Below are 23,020 nucleotides of genomic sequence, written 5' to 3' on the forward strand. Positions count from 1 at the left end.
ATTGAAAAAAATATAGCTTAAAGGGGTTAATAATTTTGACCTTAAAATGTATTTAAAAAAATTAAAAACTGCTTTTCTAGCCGAAATAGAACAAATAAGCCTTTCTCCAAATGAATAAATCATTATCAGACATACTGTGAAAATGTCCTTGCTCCGTTAAACATCATTTGAGAAATATATATATATATATATATATATATATATATATATATATATATATATATATATATATATATAAGAAAATAAAAATTCAAAAGGGGGTCTAATAATTCGAACTTCAACTGTATATATATATATCTTTCCACAATGATGTCATTTTAATGCGGTAACTTAAATCTGTAATCTGTTGTCCTTTTTTTCACAATTGTGCAATATTATTTATTGTTGCCTTCTGTTGTTCATATATATTTTTTATACTGCAACGTTGTTTCAAATGTCACTGCTTTCTAGTTTCTATAGCAATGAATATCCCACACCACACCAACACGACACTGACCCATATGCTTATGTTGCATAAAACTTGCTCCTATCAACATTTAGGCAATGTTTTTATAAAAAATAAGTGATGCGAGGACCCAAGTGTGTGCAGAGGTTGTTCATTTAGCATTTAAACAAAGCGTTGACTAAAGCCTACAGTAGAGTTATTAAATGTTGTGCTAAATGACTAAACGTGTACTGTACATGACTTGGCTTGTACATGCCTTTGGGAGTAATGTGTAAGGATAATGATTACACCGAGTTGGCAGAGGAGAAAATGTTTGCTTTTGTGATTGTATACTACTCTCTTGTGGCACTAAGACGCTACTACAAGATGGACAGTTACAGAGTACACAAAAATGAATGTTATCATTAACTCAAAACGTATGACTTTTTATGTTCTGTGAAATGCTCATAAAAAAGATGAAAAGTGTTTAAACGTTTGTCCATAAAGTTATACATTTTATACATATTTCTTTTAATGTATAGTCCAGGGGTGCCCAAACCTTTTGCTATAAAGGGCCAAAAACCAAATGATTGAGGGCTGTGGATCGAATGTATACCAAACCGTATTACAATAAATTTGCCGAAGGGGAATTTCTTCATTTATTTAGTCATTTTAAAAAACAATGTATAGAAAATGTTGCTTTAAATCATATTAACTAACCCATCATTTATAACATTTAATAATGAACTTACTACAGTAAAAACATAAACAATCCTATTTATAACACAATGGAGTTCAGTGCTGAATACTCGAGCTGCTCCTGCCTTCACCTTAACTTGCTCGCAGATGACTTGTTCCTCTATCTGTCAAGTGACAGTATTTACATTTTAAAAGTCTGATGGATTCATTTACAACATTTAATGTTATCATTTGATTTCAGGTGGCTTTTTTGTAGCTCACAAATAAAACAAAGAAACAGAAGGTTATGTTAAACTCAAAATCGATCTCTGTCAAAGGCATTCGCTGACAGACATTCCCCATTCTCACTCTCATTCTCAATCTCTTTTCAGATGGAATGGTGAGCCAAATCAAAGGTTTCCATGGGCCAACTTTGGCCCACAGGCCCTACTTTGGGCATCTCTGGTATAGACATACATAAAACGTATACACTATATATCACCGTTTGTGGGATAGAGCTTGATGGTGAGTAATGATAACAGAATTTGAACTATCTCATAAAAATCAGATGCAGTGAAATCATTGACAAATATACAATCAAAGCCTATGCATTATAAATCACAGTTTATTCAATGTGCCATTTATTTAAAAAAATAACCAAACACATTATCACACGATGGCACCGAGTGCTGATGATGAATCAAATCGAAAAGGGACTGCTTAAATGCACCACACAAGTCACACAAATAACACAAATGCAAGTCTTGCTGATTTAAAATACTCATCACAGTACACCAGCTTTGATTTGAGTATTCAGTGAATATTACTGCAAAACGTGGTGCTTCGACAGCTCAAATACAGCACAAAAGAACCATGTCTACCATCAGTGATGTCTCAAAGTTGATAAATCATTCTAAATAAAACATTTTTGTCATGTTTTTGTCAGCTTTTGAAAATGACCCGTCTGCTATTGAAATATGATTGAAGCTATGTGCCATTGCATTTTTTTTTTTTTTTTGTCTAGATGTGTTAGACATTTGCAGTGCTATTGTCCCATCTTTGTATTTATGCACTGTCTCAGTTTTGTAGCAAGATTGTTAGCAAACTTGGATTATACTCCTGTTCCATACACAATATAATCACGAAAGTCTTTCAACATATCAAAAAGCTTTTAGAAAAGCACCATTTGCACATTCATTTGATAGATTATTCTGATTGTGTAGATGTCTTGGACAACTTTGCACAAATAGGCACTAGTCACTGTTATCCCTGAAAAAAATCTAAATAACTGGATTTGGTTAAACTGGCTGAGCGATAGTTTAAGGGCTTTTTTTACAGAGATGTTTGGCAAAAAATATTCTAAGGCACTGACCAGTTTCGTAGGAAATTTGATTTGGGGAAGCAATCATTTAGACTCTACGCTCAGTCAGTTCACTATAGGCCAAAACTCAAAATATACAAGAAATAATCACATAGTATTAGCTTAAGCTGGTCTCTGAAAACAAATACTTCTTACTGGTAATTTGCCAAATGTGGCACTTTATAGTGCTGTTTCAGTTTCATGTGCTTGTCTTTTCAATATATTTTTTTAATGTGTAATTGATCAAACAGTGTTCAGTCATCCTAAGTCAGCAACATCATTACACATCAACACTACAATCATCAACACTAAGTTTTAAACAAAATTCTTGTATGTTTTAACACTGACAGAGACTTTAAGACAGGACAGAAGTGCTGAGGCAGGAAACAAAGTCATTGAAAGGAATATTCTGGGTTTTGTGGCATAATGTTGATTAACAAAAATCTATTTTCACTTGAGCCTTGTCTTTCAATGTTAATGTGAGGCCATTGTGATGAAAGCGAATGGAGCCTTTTTTGATAAATTATGAACAAATTACGAAACAAAAATGCATTATTTTTGTTAGGATTTGTGTATTGTTTGAACTGTTCAAATTATATATACAGTTGAATTCAGAATTATTAGCCCCCTTTTGAATTTTGTTTTCTTTTTTAAATATTCCCAAATGGTGTTTAACAGAGCAAGGAAATTTTCACAGTATGTCTCATAATATTTTTTCTTCTGGAGAAAGTCTTATTTGTTTTATTTCGGCTTGAATAAAAGCAGTTTTAAATTTTTTAATAAACATTTTAAAGTCAAAATGATTAGCCCCCTTAAGCTATATTTTTTTCAATAGTCTACAGAACAAAAAATTATTATACGATAACTTGCCTAATTACCCTAACCTGCCTAGTTAACCTAATTAACCTAGTTAAGCATTTAAATGTCACTTTAAGCTCTATAGAAGTGGTCTTGAAAATGTCTAGTAAATATTATTTACTGTCATCATGGCAAAGATAAAATAAATCAGTTATTAGAAATGAGTTATTAAAACTATTATGTTTAGAAATGTGTTGAAAAAAACCTTCCCTCCGTTAAACAGAAATTTGGGAAAAAAATAACAAGGGGGCTAATAATACAGGGGGGCTAATAATTTTGACTTCAACGGTATATTTTATGATTCACTGTGTTATGCCCAAAAATATATATTCATTTCTTTATGCAAAAACAAATAAAAATTCTATTGGATAGTATGCAGACACTGTTGGTGGACACATGTCCAATCCTAAATGTCATATTTGTCCAGGGTCTGTGTTGTTTCTCTCCAGAAGGTGTAGGAATGACGTAAATAAATATCTTTGTACTTATTACTGAACTAGAATCCTTAACTCTCTTACACAAGCAGTCAACGTCGACACCAGCTTTTAATGCGGCTCCTTCATTACTTTATAACCTAGTGTTGTCATCTGGTGGGCAAACTAGTTGGTGCAAATCCACTTAAGGTGCAAATTCAAGCTGAGAGCAGTCTGAAGCCAAAGTTTTCATCATCATTAGGGTCTCTGGACAAGGCAAGTACAATAGTAAGGTGAATATTGAGATGGACAAGTCTACTAGGTGGTACTGAACTGTCCAGTTTGCAGTTGAGTATTTCATTTTGTTTTTAATATATTTTATGAAAAGGAGGTACACTGAAAAGAATTATATCTGCAAAACTGTTGCAAACTATTTATTTGTGTTGAATTTAAACAAACAAATTTAATTTAATAATATTCAACTTAATTTGTTTGATTAAATTCAGCCCAAATAAATTGTTTACAACTACTTAACTTAAAAATAATGAGTAAATCCAAGGAATCATCTTTGAATAATTTTTTTCAGTGTACCAGTGAAATATATATTTGTGGGGAAAAAACATTATGCCACTAATGCTGTCACTGAGCTTATTTTGTACTGAACCCAGAATATTCCTTCATCAGACCTTGTGTGTTTGCATATGTCAAACACTGTCATTCCACAGTCACTGCATCTACGCTCCTCCTGAGAGATTTCAGAGTCCAGAGAGTAAGCAGGAGCTGCCGTTATCCTGAGTGTCCTTGGCTGCCTCCTCTCCCGTGGCTGTGGTAATATCTGGCTGGCCCTCACAGCCGTGAAGCAGCTGCCCGCAGAAACGGCTGTAGCGATGGTATCGCAGAGGCTTGCCCACATGGGCAAACATGTGCTCCTGCAGCTGGCTTTTCTGTGAGAAACGGAGGTTGCAGACAGCACATGCCATCTTTCGCTTTCTGGTGAAGGCTGCCAGTGGGCTAGCGCTTCTTCCAGTCCCACCACCTCGCCTGAGTTCCACAGCCAGCTCATCAGCCAGGGCTTGACTCTGCCGTAGAGCCTCCTCCAGACTTCCAGAGTCTATAGGCTCCTTAAGTGGCCGTCTTTCCTCCAGGGATGTGTGTTCCCCGCTTTTGTCCTCTGACGGGCCTTCCATCAGTGTGCTAGACTCGAGGGCACAGGCTGCGTGGGTAAAAAGGTGCTCTTGTAGGCCTTCAGGTGACAGACAGCGTTCCCCACATCGAGGGCACAAAAGTGCCAGAGGGCCATCTCTGAATAGACCCGCTTGACAGGGGCTTACCTGGGCTGGGGAAAGAGCTGAAGACTCCTTGTCTCCTTCCTGTTGTTCTTCCTCTTCTACCCGTTCCTGTTTGATCCGTGCCGAAATGTCAGAGTCATCCCCCGAGGCCACCGAAGACGCGGCATGAAAGCTTTGAGGCTGGTTGCTCAGATGCAATGCCCTCCAGCCCTACAGCGAGCGCTAAACGGCCATGTGTGCGATCAGCCCGTGTGCTAGAACGCCCATCCTCAGGGTCCCGTGAGCCACCAGCCTTCAGGCCTGAGTTGTCTTTGTTGGCCAGCTGAGAAGAGATCTGGATGCCATACAGATTGGACATACGGATGGCATCAGAGGATGCATCAGGACCACCCTCGCCTGCTTTACGGCAGAGCTGGTATGCGTGGAGGAACTTGATTCCTTCCTGAAGTCTGCCCTGGTCTACAGGTTGTTTAGGACCCATACCTGTGTACATGATGTGTAGCAGGTAGCTGAAGACATCTGGTTGAATATCTGTGGGCTGGATCTTGATGCACTCACTAAGAATAAGAGAAAAGCCATTTAAAATAGAGTTAACAATTTATTTTCCTTTAAATTATGGTTATTAATAATTGTCAATTGTCTGTGGCGACCTCTGATCAATCAGAGACTAAACCGAAGGAAAATTAATGAATGAATAATAATTGTCATTTGGTCAGATGGGTTCTGTTATTAATATGAAAAGAATGCTTATCAGACAAGCTATCTCACTTATTTAAATATGTACAGAGGAGAGTGGAGATCCCATTATTTCTTACTCTCATGTATTAATCTTTTATGGAAAACCAGCATTTAAGGGGGACTGGAGAGAGTTAGTTTCCCAGTTGAATGTGGTTTGTCTGATAATTAAGTCACTTTATCACCAGGTGATATTAATACCAATGACTAGTATTTCTCTGAAAGTGTTCTCTAATTTTAATCAGTATTCTTTTTAGTTGTATATTTATATTGTCCTTTAGACCAGTGTTTCCCAACCCTTTTCCTGGAGGCACACCAACAGTACATATTTTGGATGTCTCCCTTACCTGACTAATTAACATCAGGTTTTGGAGTCTCTTCTTATGTTCTAATTAGGTGATTCAGGTGTGTTTGATTAGGGAGACATTGCAAATGTGTACTGTTGGTGTGCCTTCAGGAACAGGGTTGGGAAACACTGCTTTAGACTATAAGTAGCTCATGAAATGTGTATAAATAGTATTTCCCTTCTATTAGGATAACTTAAAATAAGATTAAGCAATGATCTCAACATTTGTGTAAATTGTGGGATGTTTTCTAATTTCGATCGTTATGACCATGCAATTCACATTTGAACACTTCGGATAATTTGACTTCACCTGGACTGGTGGATAAAGATCATTTTGAAGTAGTTTGAGAAGGCGGCGAGGACTGCACGATGAGCCTTGAAGTATACGTTGCCAATGGCAACAGTGCAGTCACACAAAAAGCCAAACTCCCTTTGGACGTTCAGCTGCTGCAGGAGGACAGACTGTGGCCAGACACGTCCATCTCAACCTGTTGCACAGAACATACAAACACTGAAGACACTTGAATTCCTAGGCATAACTTGAACAGACAACTCATGTTGTGTTAGTATAGTGGCATATACCTTGATTAATCAATGTGATTTAATCAGCTAACGTTTAGTAGTATGATGTATCTTAGACTTAATGCAAATAAAATATTTTACTTTATAAAGTCTATTTTTTTTTTGTCAGTTTTTACATGACATATTTTAAACATTTGTCCTCTTTTGTTCATGTCAAGTACAGCAACCTTGGGAAAACCTATTAATAATATTTCATAAATATATTATTAGAATATTTATATAGTTTTAATTGGCAATTGATTTAAATTTTAAAAAAATCTATGAAGCCAAGTTCTACTTTTTGTGGACATCCATATTTTTCCTAAGTACTTGATATGCTAGAATCAACCCGATGGAGTCTCTCAGAAGAGGCTGACTTAGTGACTGGCGACCTCTATCGATCAAAATAGCCATAACATTTTAACCATTTTTGAGACGTACCAGATGTTTACATCTGGCTAGAATTGCCCATTTTTAATAGTGAAACGCATCTGTACTTACATTCTTGCGTTATTGTACATGCTCTCCGGTGATTTGCAAAGAAGTATTGTCTTCTGAAGCGGTACGTTCTTCTGAATGTGTAACATTGTACAGAAGAATGGCATAATGATTCATTGTATCAATTACACTTACTTAATATGCAACGACTGGATTGCGTTTAATGTTTACGGTTTACCTTTGCATGCAGACGGGAACTGACAATACCTGACGGGACTCTTAAAATCATTACACAAAAGGACATTTACAAACAGCAATTGTTCGTCGCATACAAAAATGTCATGACTGAATGAATGGATAATACCCCACACCGTGTAGAAGCTAGTAAGCTCATATTTCTCTGATATGTTTGTTCTGATTACCAGCAGATTAGTCCGCGACAGCACCATAATAATTTTCACACGTCTGGTCTACACCGATCAAGTGTTGTCGAAGAAACGGTGTACGTTTTCATGCACCTTGGCCAACAAAACATGCATGAACCAAAGCACAGACACAATGCATTCACACGGTCCCAATAAAATGCATTCTTACCAACTACACGAGAGAAAGGGGTAATAATTTCGTGTTTGTTGCAGCAGGAAAATTCTCTTATGGTCTCGCGGTTCTTCCTATGCGATTGACGGCTTAGCTTGTTATCCGTCACGTGACTGTACTGTACATTAGCTGATCCAGACGAACGCATAGTGAAAACATACAAAGCAGGCGCCTGGCTTGTATGTATGTGCTCGTTTTTTGGTTTTGTTAATTTCTGTCTAATAGTGGCTCCGTATAGCTGCTTTAGTCTTGGCTATTGTCTCGCTGAACAAAAAGCGTGAAGTAGAAAACCTTTGACAACTTGCATGGACGAAAGAGCAAGCCAGTTTTTCAAAAGGGTCTTACAGACCTGAGGGGCACAAACTAACTGTTTTAGATAAGTTTAAAACCATTAGGCTAATTCACGTCATTAAAAGGTTTACTCTAAATGGTTTTAACCATTCATAAAGACAAGTCTAACGACTTTAATAATTAAAAATGACACGTCTTTAAATGTATGTTGATTTAAAGATATGATGAAGTGTCTATATATATATAATATATATATATATATATATATATATATATATATATATATATATATATATATATATTTATATATTTATAATATATATATATATATAATTATAATTTATAGATATAATTATCTGTCAATTCCTAAACTGACAAATATACTATATTATTGTTAACGTTGTATACATATATTATCACATTTGAGAATTGTAATAAATTTTCTTTTGCAGTTTTATACATATAGATTTTTTTGTTGTTAAACCCGTTTTCTAAAATGCTAGGCACGATGGTGATGACAGCTGGAGAAAGACTTTTAATTTTTCATTTGAATTATATTTTTTAATATTTGTATAAAATGCACTAATTCCAGATTAAATAGTTATTATGGGGGAAAGTGTAAATAGCCTTAATGACATTACACAAATGCTTCTATTTAGTTTTCAGCCCGACTGTTCGCCTAGAAGAGCATATTTTTCACAGATGGTTTGGTTGCATTTTCACTGCTGCCAGTGCTGCGCGTGCTGGGGCGGGCTGGATTTGCGTGAGCGGGGCCGGATCTCAGTGCGGTGATAGAGCTCGCAGAGCGGCTGTGCGGAAGTTCTTTCATCCGCGCTGCACAGAAGGGGCTTCGCCCTCGAGATTAGCTATTCTCGTCCCAAGTTTTCGCTTGGACGAAGGCAAAAGAGGTGGAACTTCTTCGCTCTGTGTTTTTACTCGAATTCTGTCGTTCGCTTCAAGTTAGCGCCCATTACCGTGGGTGAGTATTTTCAGTGTGTTTTGCGTGTAAACAAGAGCTGCAGTAATGCGAAGCTCATAGCGTATGTGCGGGAAGCTGCGCGGGGGTGGCACTGCATGCTTGCGTGAGAGATCTCCCTACGACAATGGTCAGATAGACTCTGCTTTGCTTTCTCTGAAGTAACGCAATATTTTTAAACTTTACGTTTTCGCTACAGGTAGTCGTTTGGTCAAATCTTTGGTGTGTTGTCCAAGTAGTTAGATTTTACTTTAAGTGCGGTATGATTGACAGCCACAACGCCCGCATGATTCGGTCTCTAAAATAGGCCAATGAGAACGCGGGGGCGGGATGTAAACCTCTCCGTTGGCTTTATGGTGGAGCAAAACGATAGAAACCAGCTCGGTTTAAAAACAACACTTTTACTCCAATTAATAATTTGAATACAGTTTCGATTTTTTTCTGTCATGTAATTTGTTGTAAACTTTATTGTCATTACACATGTACAAGTACAAGGCAACGAAATGCCAGTTTCGTTCTAACCAGCAGTGCTATAGCAGCATAGTGCAGGATATATATATATATATCTATATATATATATATATATATATATATATAATATATATATATATATATTATATATAAGTTATAAAGTGCAGTTATAGAAAAAACTATGGGTAATATTTACAGATGAATGTACTATGAACATTATATACAGTGTATAGCTATGAAACATTATATACAGGTGGTATTAGCTTGCTATGAAGAAGTTTTATTGAAGAAGTTTGCATAGAGACCCAATTATCCTACGTTATAAACTGATCCATCATTCTTCCATCAATTATGATAGCCAGAATTTATAATTCAAGTTAACCTTGTAGTTAGATTTACCTAGGCGGGTGCTTATTGGTTACAGTGCAGTGTATAAAATGTTTACATGATTTATGGGAAATAGTTTTCTTCATTTCTTTTGTTGTTTCAAAAGTAGACAAGTTGTACTGATTATCAGACAAGTACTGATAATGTTTCTAGTTAATTAGTGTGTTTAATTATTTGGTATATAGATTTTAGTATAGCTATTAAAGCTGTTTAAAATTTTGATATCAGTAAAAATATTGAATAATAATAATAATGCATTTATTCAGTTAGGGTGGATTAAATTTATCAAATGACAGTAAGGATATATAGAGTTACAACAGGTTCATGTAAAAATAAATTATGTTAATTGTAATTCTATTCACCAAAAATGCTTGCAATTTTGATAATGCACAATTAGCGCTTAATAATAATTTCTGGTGGATCATATGACACCGCAAACTGGAGTAATGCCTTTGAGATCCGACCAATGCACTCAAATGCTTAAAAAACAGTTACAATAGAAAATATTCATTATAAATAGAAGTAATAGTTCACAGTTTTTAATATTTTTGTTTTATTTTTGATCACATAAATTTAGCCTCATTGGGCATTTACTTTTAAATGATAGTTTATTAATTTAATGCAGATATTTATTGTCTATACTTGAATTAGTGTGCTGTTATTTATATATTACAAAAGACGCATTATAGGACCATCTCATAGAAGTGTGTTTTGTTTTGTTTATTTAGTTTATCTCATTTTTAAGTTATATGCATATTTGGCTGTTTTGGGATGTCATGAGTATTGTGTTTTTTTAAACGGCAAGTTGAGTTAAAAATAGTTTTAAACAAATTTAGAAATCTCCAGACCTTTGTAATCCATGTACCTTTTCATTTTTGCATGCTCGAAACTAGATAAACTATTTATTTTGCAAATCAATAGGTTGTCATGCTAGTCATAGCCGATGGTTGTCTGTGAAAAGGATTTTTCAGACTTGGGCCATGCTGACGTACTAAGTGTTTTTTTAATGATTCTTCACAGGGTAATGGCAAGGCCAAGCCACAGTGAGCATGTCCTGCAGCAGCTCAACAATCAAAGAGAGTGGGGTTTCCTCTGTGACTGCTGCATTGCCATAGGTGACATTTATTTCAGGGCTCACAAGGCTGTGTTGGCAGCCTGCAGTTCTTACTTCAGAATGATGTTCATCCGGGATCAACAAGGTTCTGCCCGCTTTGATCTCAGCAACATGCAGATCAGTGCAGAGTGTTTCGATCTCATCCTGCAGCTCATGTACCTTGGCCGAATCGCTGTGGATCACTATGAATTTGAGGAGCTGAAAGCATCTATGGCTTACCTACAAATGTACTACATCCCCGACTCACTGGAGGACCTAAGAGACATCCGAACATCCAATCTCACTCCCTCATCCTCTGCATCGTCCTCTTCATCATCCAGCTCCTCGTCCTCATCCAGTGTGGTCGGAGGCAAGATGATGTTTGGCGTTCGAATGTTTGAGCAGCAACGGCCGAGCCCTTCTGAGAATGAACGTGCAACGAAAGCCTCAACCACAACTGCTCGTCAGACCATTAACATCTCAACTGTCAGGCCTGCTGAAGATGTGGTCACACCACACCCTCCACCACACTCAGAGACCGTTGTTGACCAACCGTGTGACCTGAGAAAGAGAACGTCAGGCCGTAGCTCTGCCATGAAAGAACGTCCTCGATTTGGTCGCACATACACGTGCGATGACTGTGGCTTTGTCTTCAGCTGTGAAAAGCTACTCATTGAACACATCCTGACATGCACCAATCGCAAAGCTTTTCAGACACCCAAAGTTAGCAAAGAAGTTTACAGTGACAATGGCAAAGCCGAGAGTTCGACTTCAGAGGGTACAGATGAACAGAGAACACTTTGCAAGGGAGAAGATGAGTGGTCGGACCACAAGCCGGACATGGAGACGGTGATCAGGTCTGTAGCCTCTGGCATGGATAGCGAAAATGCCTTCTCCAGGAATATAACCATTAAAGTAGAACGGGACGATGATTCCGAGACTGATTTGGAAACTATAAAGGTCGTAAAGGTAGGGAACCTTAACTTAGGCAGCTGCAAAGTTCGTTCCAGGGCATTCAAAGACAATCTTGCAGAGCAGATTAAGTTTGACAGCGAGGAAGAGGCTGGAGTGTCTGCCATGGATGCTCTGGAGGGCAAAAGCACAGAGTTGGACACCGATCTAAAGGTACATCGAATCAAAGAGGAAAGCAGGATGGCACATGCATTCCATGCGAGTTGTGCGGAGCTCTGTTAACAGAGGAGGAACAGTCTGCTCATTACATCTCCAACCACATGGGACATATCTGTGCCTGTGGAAGGTGTGGCCAAGTGCTCATTAAAGGCAGGCAGCTGCAGGAGCATGCAGAACGCTGTGGTGAACCCCAAGGGGCCGAGATGGGCTCCCCAGGTGAAGATTCGCTTCTACTTGAAGATGCCGAAGCTATGGAAGAAAACTTGCTGGAAGGAGCTGACCTGGGCTTTCGCTGTCCACTCTGTGGTTTGATATTGAAAGCGAAGGTCTTGCAGTGGAGCACACATTGTCTTGCCCGGAACAGGAAGCCCTTCCGACCCGTCATGTTGGAAGATGGTGGCGAGCCCAGACCATCGGCGCAAGCATTCTGTGCAATTTGCGGCAAAGGTTTTTACCAAAGGTGTCACCTTGCGGGAGCACTACACTGTGCACACCAAGGAAAGCAGTTCACCTGTCAGACCTGCGGGAAACAGTTTCTGCTGTGAACGAAACTCAGGCTGCACACTGACATGCACAAGGGAATGGCGCGATATGTCTGCCCTGTGTGTGATCAGGGTACGTTCCTCAAAACATGATCATGTTCGACACAGATCTCTCACCTGTCTGCTGGAGAGACTATCTGCCAGGTGTGTTTTCCAGATTTTCCCCACAAGCGTGGATGCATCTGGAGAAGCACATGGATGTTCATCTGTACATCTGCGGCGTTTGCGGAGAGAAGTTTCGCCTCCGTAAAGACATGCGGAGCCACTACAACTCCAAGCCACCAAGAGACAATGAGAGGCCTCTCCTCTGCTACCCTTGAATCTTTAAAATAAGCCATACTGTAAATGTGAGAAACCAATCTATGCACTTAGACACCAATCGTAACCTTTACAACTGCACTTTCTGTGTGTATTGCAAATTCTGGATGTGTTGCTCAATGTTTTTTTTTTTTTTTGGTGAGTTATAGTGCCTCAAGCTTTTGTTTTCATTTTCTAATTCCTAGAGATGGATATCCAGACACTGGTTAAGTCTAGATATGGACTAAATCACACTATCAGTGGTGTTTCAGTTGAAAATGCTATTTAGATCTGTAGTTATGAATTGGCCCAAGGCTAATCGTTTTGATTCTTCATGAAGCTTAATGATGGTGCACATTGGCTTGTGACATTTTGTCATCATTTTTACTTTAGTATTTAAGAACTTTGTTAGGGTGGGTCACTGTGTTTTGTATTGGTGGTGCTCTTATTTCTAGTGAACACAGCACATACTTGTTCCGTTTTGTTTTCATTTCAAGTTGCTCTGGTGTCTTCACTTGTTATCGTATGCCATGTTGAATCGCGCCTAGGGATTAGTTTAGTTTATCCAAATGAAAATTCTGTTCTCTCACCCTAATGTTGTTCTGAACACGTTAAGTCGTCTTTGCAGAACACAAATAATATATTTAGAAAAAATCATTGGTCCTTACAAGGAAAGTCAGTAGTGTGCAAAGTTGTTCCAGAACCCACTGACTTTATTTGTAATGGAATCTATTAAAACATCTTCTCTTGTCTTGTACAAAGAGTATAGGTTTGGAACATGAAGGGGATAAATGTCAGAATTGTAATTTTTAGGGCTAACTATCCCTGTGAAAGGAGAAAACGAAAGGAGAATGGATTGCTAATATATGGATTGCTAAAGGCACTTTCCTCCTTGCACCAGAACACTAACATACTGATGAAAAGCAAAGAAAAACACTCATGTTGATGGCTTTCAGCTTGCTGTACATCTTGATAATCACTCATACAAAACCTTGAATCTATGCAATCTGTTGTAAATTCAGCCCTAATTTAGCGTGCATTCACATATTATGTGATTGAAGTTTCAGCAACATTTATTGTGTGTAATTATTTCAGTATCCCAAAGATCTTCATGTAATATTCATATAATGGAAATGTAAAATATCTGAGTTTATACGTAAACTATCTGTTTCTAATAAGGATTATGTGATATACAGTACGTATCTGAATTTAAGCAATTAAGGCTATATGCTTTATCCATATAAAGCTTAAATGGGCTTTCAAGAGGTCTTACATTTCTGATATTTCCAGCAAGCATTTTTTTGTGCGTTGGAAAAGACATCTAATCGACATCTAAAAAGATTCTTGGTTAAAACAAAGCTAAATTTAATTTGAGTAATTTGATTTTAAGCTAAATAAATGAGTGAAAATGAATTGACGTCTCACAACAACGTTGTTAGATGTCTTTTAGATTTTTACTGACAGCCCATATTTAGCCTTGTTTTAGCCAAGATGTCTATTAGATGTTTTGTAAACACAAAATTGCTTGGTGGGTTCATACATTGTTGTGGCTTGATGTGAAGTATGTGGAAACAATGCTTGCACAAGGGTGTAGGGTAAATTATTACATGTTCGTATTAATAAACAAGCACTTCGCCATTTGATTTCTTGTCTGAAATATCAGGTTGGTTTGTTTTTGTGTTTTCAATCTCTTGGTGTTCATCCAGGCCATGAGATGATAGAGATTAATCTAGACACAGTGATTGATTGGATTAAAAGCAGACAGTCTGGCTGAACTCAGGACAGTTGGTGCTCCACACTTCTGTTTGGCATAAGTTGTCACATTTAAGGGATAGTTCACCCTAAACTGAAAATTCTGCTCACCATTTTCTTGCCACAAAACTATTTTAGTTTCTTTTTTTTCTAACACAAAAGCAGTTAGTCTGAAAAATGTTGGAAACCAGTAACAATTGACTTCTATAGTGTTTGTTTTTCTACTATGGAAGTCAATGGTTTCTAACATTCTTCAAATGATATTCTTTTGTGCTCAAAACAAAAAGGAAACTCATTAAGGTATGGACCCACTTAAGGGTTGGTAAATAGTGATTATATATTAATTTGTGGGTGAACTATCCCTTTAATTAAGCTCTTCCGGCTAACACAACTTGCAAAAGTTTTGTGCAAAAGTATAGCAAGAAAGTGAGGTCTGTGCTGCTCACTTGTATTCTTTGTTGGTAGGGATTATTAAACAAAAAGGATTATTATTATTATTATTATTAAGGACCAAATTTACAGACAAACAGCTCAAATGTTTATGCTGGCCATTCAGCAGTGTATTTGAACTGTGTTGTGATCTAAAGCGGGGGGGAAAGGTGTATATGAGCGATAGAAATTATTGCAAGGAATATATGCAAATATTATTTTGATCATATTTTTTCAAATTCCTTCAGTGTTTCATTTGTTCTTGGATTTAAAATAAAAGATTCAAAATTGCTTATTTGTGTGATGTATTTAACAGTTTACCAAACATGCAAACCAGATTGTCTTATTGGATGCTTTATTTGTTTGATCTTACAATGTTTAATTCATCACATGAAGTATCTGCTGTAGTCAGACTACATGCCCATTGCTGAATTATTATAGTCTTCTGCCTGTGAGCAGCATAACATTTGCCATGCAAATCATCACTCCAAACCCATCCGGGATGTATTATCCCCCTTTTTAACCGACCATATCACACGCAATAACTTGAATAGATCTTTCTGTTGTCAAACTAAATAATGTTTTCCTTATTATGATGATCTTTGCAATTTTAAGATTTATGAAATGCCACTGCTTTTTTAAAACCTATTTACAACTGAGGGCAACATCTTGTCAATATATAGAGTAGGTAGCAGCTTTAGTTTGTGAAACCGTTCATCAAACTAAATGTAATCAACAACATGCAGTTTTAGATTATAAATAATTTTACTTCATTTTGTGTGACAATGCAATGCTTTACTGATTTTTAATGCAATGTGCTTAAGTGATGAAATGTATTATTGCTAATGTACACAATGACAGGAAGCTTGAGTTCCAGACACGCTCAGGATTGCATGACAAAGCTTTAGGATAAAGGTAATGATGTTGTAAATAATGTAAATTTTTTTGCACAGACTGATCCTTTTTCTTCATAACACCTGTATTATTGGGAGCCATGGTTATTAATTTTCTATTGTGTGTGTGTGAGTGTGTATGTGTGTGTGTGTGTGTGTGCATTTTATGGACTCTCAAATTGCTTGTAGGCACTGACTTCAATTTTATGAATGACCAAAGACCATGGTTTCAGCTAAAAAAAAACTTCTTCAATGTTCTACTGAGGAAAATATATCCCACACCATGGATTATCTGAGGGTGAGTAAATAAAATTAGCATTTTTATGGTGAATTATCCCTTGATTGGTGGTTGTTTGTTTGTTTGCAGTGTTCACTAACCTCTAAAGATTTAAATAGCATACACGTGATTTTTTTTGGTGTATCTCTTTTTGAATTGTATGTCCATATAATGGTTTTCCTCATGTTGAACTCTAAAAATCATCTTTCCCTACATAGCCTGCTATAATTATCTGTGAAAATGCCCAAACAGGCCCTATCTCAGGCTCTCAAATGAGTTTATGTCTGGTTAAAGCCTTTTTAATGCCTACATGTTCCCCTAACAGCTTGACTGCCTTTGCAGCCAATGAGCTTGTGGTTTTGGAAACCATCTCTAGATGCCTTAAAACCTCATGTGTGCTTACTGTGACGCATACAAACTCTGTATTTGTCCACCAAATTAGCTTAGCGGGGAAAGGAACTTTTCGTCTCATTGGGTAAATACCTAGAGCTGTCTGAAACTATTTAATGAAAAGACCCTTGATTTGAGCTGACAAGTATTCCATAATGTGTCAAAACTTTTGTTTTTCACATTTAAAAGAATTTTACCTTACATATTTAATGCCAAGACATAAAACAACTACACTTGTATTATAGGCTCACCTTATAACTTATGGCAGGTGGCAAATTCATATAAAATCTTATCAAAGTTGCTATTCTGTTGATTACAGATTGTTTTTTCTGAGTATTTGTTTATTAAAAGCCTAAAGCTCACTGGCTTTAGGTCTTGTTTTACATGTTTTTTCTGCTATTCTTTGATTATCCACGTGGTGGCACTGTTTATGCTTATCAAGGCGTTTGCAACTTGTATGACCACAAGATGAACATGAAACAGGTTATGTGCTCGAGCCTCACGAGAAGCAGTTAAGAAGTTAAATGTGTCTGCTTGGGCGATAAAGGCACTCTACTTGCTGAATAAGTAATAGCTACATGGTTTATATCTTCTCAGATTATTTTATATAGGAGCGTTTATAACCTTACTAGAAGTAGCCTAACGTTACCTTACCCCACCCCCTTCCGCCACAGGTAATACTTTCGCCAACGGTTTTTTTTTTGTGAGGTAAATGATGTCTTGGCTGAGAATTAACCGTATGTTTTCCATTCTTGTATATTGTTTTTTTAGTGTTTATAAATAATCTACACCAATAACATGCTAGCTATGTCATGAACTATCAGTTTACCTTTGAACTAAATAGCAACTTCATTTACGTGTACTTCACGTCTAACTCTCTAGCTTTACAGTCCTCTTTTTATCTGTAATTTAGAGGTCAAATTTGTGCCTTTTATTTTGAGTAACTTTATCAAAGATGCTAAATGTTGCCAAATACCTTTGTTTTTAAATATAACTAAATCATTTGCTAGGGTAGTCTGAAAAGTTAGTAGGCTAATGCATAGCGTACTTTAAAGATGAGTTTGAATCCACTGTAATAGACTGGTGCTGGTGGTGAAGCAGGGCTGAAATGAAATTGTTGGGCAAGTTTAATGTGTTTATTGCCTATAGCTTATATAAGCAATCCATTCATTTTAATGTTAGAGGTATCTAAATCAAAGCCTTTAGGGGTTTGTAAATCTAAACTATTTATTCTAAAAGTTTTTTTTAATACAATAGGCATGCATCCATCCAATTTACCCATAGTATATCAGGGCATTTCTCAAAGACTCTACATTTTTCTAAACCAGAGATGCCCAAACTAAGGCCCATGGCAACCTTTGATTTGGCAACCTTTGATTTGAATTAAATGGTGTAAATTAATCAGATTTTGTATAATGTACATACTGTCACCTGACAATGCAGAGACTTTGGTGAGCAAATCAAGGCAAAGGCAGATTCTGCTTGACTAGTGTTTTCCGAATTGAACTCCGCTGTTATAAATTTGTTATAAATATGATTGTTTATGTTTTTATTGCTATAAGTTATCATTTTAAAAGTTATACTGCAGTAGCTAATACAATTTAAAGTAAGGTTTTCTGTTTGTTTTGAAATATTAGGAAATAAATTATGAAATTACCCATATCAACTTTAATGTAATATTTTTTGGTATGTTTACCTTTGGCCCACAGCTATCAATAATATTTGGTTTTTGGCCCTTCATACGAAAAAGTTTGGGCACCCCTTTTCTAAACCTTATTTCCAAGATCCTGTTTTGCTCCAATTGGTCAGTCTGCAATTTCTCAGTCTGTTGTGATTGGTCTATCAATTTACAATATCTGCAAAATGCTATTACCTGGATTACCTGGTCAAGGGAGCCTTCATGGAAAGCATGACTTTAGCTGAAAGTTAATCATTTGTGCGGGGTTTTTTGGTAGCTTGAACACCAAAATGAACAAATACAAACTCAAAGTCAAGACATAAGAGGCAAAATTGTCCTAATTAAACATTTCAACAGTCACGATTAAAGAGAAATGTGAAAATTTTGAATGAAAATGTGTTCACCAGCATTATATTTAGATCTTTTTAGTGCTGAGAATACAAAACTAATCACACAGATTTCTATGAGCTTATGTTGATCTTACTTTTCTGTTGAATCAATGGGCTCCTCAGATTAGGCTCTCCTTCAAATACCAGAGTTTTGTTGAGTGTGAGATTAATATTTGCATTTTTTTATTTCAAATTATCTCATTAACGGCAAAGTGTAGATAAGATATAAGAGACTTAAATGCTTTTTCTTGACATGATTTTAACTGCACAAAGCAACTAAAGCATTTGAGAACATGTCAAAATAGACAATAACAGTGGAGACTTAAGGTTGTCATTATGCATATTGGTTACAGATAAACCAGTTCAGTTTCATAATCAGAAATGAAAGTGGTGACATCTCGATTTGGCAGTTATTTTTATAGGAAACCATAATTATTCATGCACTTCACAAACAGCTGCGTCAATAGCAAAGGTAATATTAGATTAAATCAAAGCTGAGGCACTTTTACATCCTTAACCAAAAATGACAGCATGTAAACTCAAAACATGGCCTTATCTGTGACATCTCTGCCACAGTCTCTCTTTCCGTTACACCCAGCTAATTGAATTTCTTCTCCATTATCCCTAATTATATGTTCCAAAACAGTCGAGTTTTGCCTTGGATCACAGGCCCACAATGCCCCTCTGCTTGAATCTGGTTTACATGATCTCCTTTTAAGGCAGGTCTGTTTGTCATGACTGTGGGTGTCTGGTCCTCACGGGAGCTGGTCATGCTGACTTCAGTAATGGAGAGTCTTCCATAAACACATCTTCCACCCACTATGTCATATACCAGGCAGGGTCCTCTTGAAGGTGCACTTCACAGCATTTTCCAGCCACCTGGTCCTTTTGTAGTCGCTTCATTATGTGTTATTTAGCACTAGCTTTGGCCGTGATCTTTCTTGGCAATATTAATCTTTCATGATTGTCTATGCTCATATAAACCACAGGATGCTTCTGAAATGCAGATGCTTTAGTCGAGAGTTACTTAAAAGGGTAGTTCATCCAAAATGAAATTGTTTACTCGCCCTTTACTTGTTTCAAACCTTTATGAGTTTCTTTCTTCTGTTAAACACAAAGAAAGATATTCTGAAAAAGTTGGAAACCTGTAATTATTGATATTTGTTTTTCCTCTATGAAAGTCACTGAATACATGTTTTAGGCTTTCTTCAAAAAATCTTTCTTGGTGTTTAATAGATGAAAGAAACCCTTAAATGTTTGGAGGCACTTGAAGGTTAGTAAAATGATGAGTAAATAAAATTTGAGGGTAAAACTATCCCTTTAAATGGAAGGGTATTTGCTGTTAATTTACTAACTCTCAGCCATACAATATTGTTTGAGTAGAATTTTAAGAAGTTTTTTTTATTTATTTTTGTTTTAGTTTTAAATTGTGGTCCTTGATCTTTAGTAGATTGGAAGTGTGTGCCTCTTTTCCACTGAGCAGTATGGTTCAGTACTATACAATACAGCTCAGTATGGATCATCCTGATCAGGCTTGCATTACCACTGGCAACGATACCCTTGCTTGGTCACATAAAAAGTGGTACGTTATGGTTCGCTTTTTGGTACTCTGATCGTGAAAATGGACATAAAAGTGTACCGACCCATACCGTACTGTAGCACTAAGTGGAAACACGCCAATATTGCATCTTTTGCTAACTCTAGTTCATTATTTCAAATGTACCCAGCAGGCACACAACGTCATAAGAAGTTATTATTAGGTTAGCTTTAGGTCGTGACATCAGGTGACCAAATTCAATGTCTAGCCAGCATCTCAAGGCAATGTTATATTGATGAAATTAGTAATAATGACAATAAAATACTAATTTGTAGATCTCCTTACTTCCGGGTGCTGTGATCCTGCTGTTGTGGCTGTTGTATTCTGGGAAAATTTCTTACACCTTGGTTTAGAGTGTGGTCCTGAAAAATCTTTGTTCGAAGGGCTATTCACCCCTTCCCCTTAGCCCTACGCCTTCAAGCTAAAGAGAATTGTGAAACCCCTACCCCTTCACGGGAATGCGCAAAACCAGGGTAGGGGTAAGGGGAAAGGCCAAAGGGTTAGAATTGGGAATTAGGCCAAAATGCATGCGGTGAGACAATTCTCTGTAAACCAATAGCATTTTTAGTGAGACTAGCTCCACCTTTTTGGGCACTGCACTGTTGTGCTAGATACTTTTAGAAAAAGTGACCAGGTACTGTTGCTGTTTTGCTACCTTTGACAGTGGAAACAGAAATAAATGTGTTACTGTACTCTATGCTCAGTGGAAATGGGCCATAAGTACTTTTTTCAAAGTAAAAAAATTTATTAAATTAATAAATTAATACCATGGTGATAATTCTGGTTATAAATTGAAGTCTAATGAAATAAATTGAATTTTATTTTAACATTGTTTCTTTTAGTCCCACATACTCAGCAAATGCCCCTCTCTAGAAGTAAAGTTTATGGTTCAACATCATTCAGTTCTGAATGACCATCTATAATTTTCTTGTGGATTCATTATGCTAATCTACCCACACTCAGCATGTGTTGTTTGTAGCTATATTTAAGACATAGACCGCCAGGTTATATCTAGTCTCCATAGAATATTTAAATTTTATTGTAAATTATTTATTTATGTATTACTTCTTCTTTTTTGTGTTATTAATATTATATTTTTTATTATTATCATTGCTTAAGATGCTAGAATATATTTTCCACTAATCTGTACTCCGGCCATCTGTCCTTTCACACCAGATGCTGTTGCAAATAATGTGCAAAGAATTCAGAGTGAGTCCCATAAGCTATGACTGGACTCATGCATGAACCCAGTCAATTTAAGTTGAGATCAAAATTTCAACAAAATATTGTAAATAAAAATGATAAAGTAACATTTAAGAAAACCAAATTATAGCCTGTGTCTGAGCATGTCATCTTTAAAACGGTTGTTTGCCCTTCAACCCAGTTTGTGAGTGCAAATGTGCGCTTACAGTTTCTGTGCTATGTGAGAAGTGAGATTAGCTTTTAGAGGCCCTGTGCCTTAAAAGGATATAGAGAGTTCTAGAAATATTTCAAAATGCCAACTGATACTTGCCATCTGTTTATGACACTTGCTGGCTAAAATGTGACTATAAATGTTTACACATGGCGGCTGAGTAATAAACATGCACTAAAAATGATGCCGTACACATCAACACATGTTGTTTTTTTTTGGCCGTGCATTAAGTGACGTCTTCGTGATGCTTCTGTGACATCAGGAGTACTGAGTCGAAGGTTTATTTTTTGAGCTTATAGTTCCATGTATATCTAGGAGAATGTACATCAACGAGTCACCCAGTTGCATCAGTTTAATCATCAAGAACAAACTGTCAAATATGTCATCTATTTTGCTCTGCATGATGAAATTAATCAAGAATGGCTCTTGATGGTATTTGATGAGATTAAATATGTGCGTCACACCAGATCCAATTTCCTTCCTTTTGTAAATAACTTTGACTGCAAATTGTTAACACAATCACCGCTGGGTCACCAAATGCAGGTTAGACTCTGTGAGTGTGATCCGCACAAGTCAGTTGGGACAAGCTTTGAGTGTTAATGTGTTAATTCCAATCAAAAATGAAAATTCTGTTTATAATTACTCACCCTCATGCCGTTCCAAACCTCTGAGACCTTCATTCATCTTCAGACCACAGATTAAGATATTCAGATTGAACCACTGAAGGCATATGGGCGTTTTGGGGATCTTTTTTTTTGGTATTTTTTTGTAAAGTCGGATCTTTTCTGTCTTTTTTGTTTGAACATAAATATCTTAATTTGTGTTTTGAAGGATGAACAAAGCTCAATCAAACGCATTGAAACAACATGTGGTTCTGTAAATATTAACATACTAAATTTTTGGGTAAACTAACCATTTAAAGAAGACCCAAATAAATCTTTTGCTTCCTTTCTGCATTTTTGTATTTAAGTTATTATTAATAGTATATTAGATTAAATAATAACTAACAGATATTAGTTTAATCAATGCTAAGTGGAATATCAGTCATTCTAGTCCTCATGAGTGATTTACAATATTTCTTCTAAGGGCATCTGCTCTCCTACTGTTATATATCCAAGTGCGTGTGTGGTTTGTCCTCTCATGACCCCATTAAACGTCAGGCTCTAGAAGCCGCAGACAGATTTTACTGAGGCACTTCATTCACAGAGGGAAAGAAAGGCCAATCCAGGTGAAAACCATCAATTTGTGATACAAACTCATACCATAATTGATTTAAAAAGTGACGCAAGGGAAGTATCAATGCGTAAGATTTTA

General features: G+C 36.6%; 2 protein-coding genes across 2 annotated transcripts; one reads left to right on the forward strand and one right to left on the reverse strand.

Moving 5' to 3' along the window:
• Positions 1-4,243: 4,243 nt before the first annotated feature.
• On the reverse strand, positions 4,244-6,585 carry zbtb25 (zinc finger and BTB domain containing 25). Its single transcript, XM_056481719.1, is given in 6 exon segments — positions 4,244-4,474; positions 4,476-4,505; positions 4,507-5,220; positions 5,222-5,579; positions 6,414-6,561; positions 6,564-6,585. Coding segments are annotated over 6 exon segments (1,299 nt in total). The 3' UTR covers positions 4,244-4,447.
• A 2,226-nt stretch (positions 6,586-8,811) lies between these two features.
• Positions 8,812-14,103, forward strand: zbtb1 (zinc finger and BTB domain containing 1). Its single transcript, XM_056481716.1, is given in 8 exon segments — positions 8,812-8,969; positions 10,845-12,064; positions 12,067-12,360; positions 12,363-12,418; positions 12,420-12,515; positions 12,517-12,544; positions 12,547-12,755; positions 12,758-14,103. Coding segments are annotated over 7 exon segments (2,052 nt in total). The 5' UTR covers positions 8,812-8,969; positions 10,845-10,848; the 3' UTR covers positions 12,911-14,103.
• Positions 14,104-23,020: the final 8,917 nt, after the last annotated feature.

This window comes from Danio aesculapii, chromosome 20 (genome assembly GCF_903798145.1).
Source record: "Danio aesculapii chromosome 20, fDanAes4.1, whole genome shotgun sequence".
Taxonomy (NCBI): Eukaryota; Metazoa; Chordata; class Actinopteri; order Cypriniformes; family Danionidae; genus Danio; species Danio aesculapii.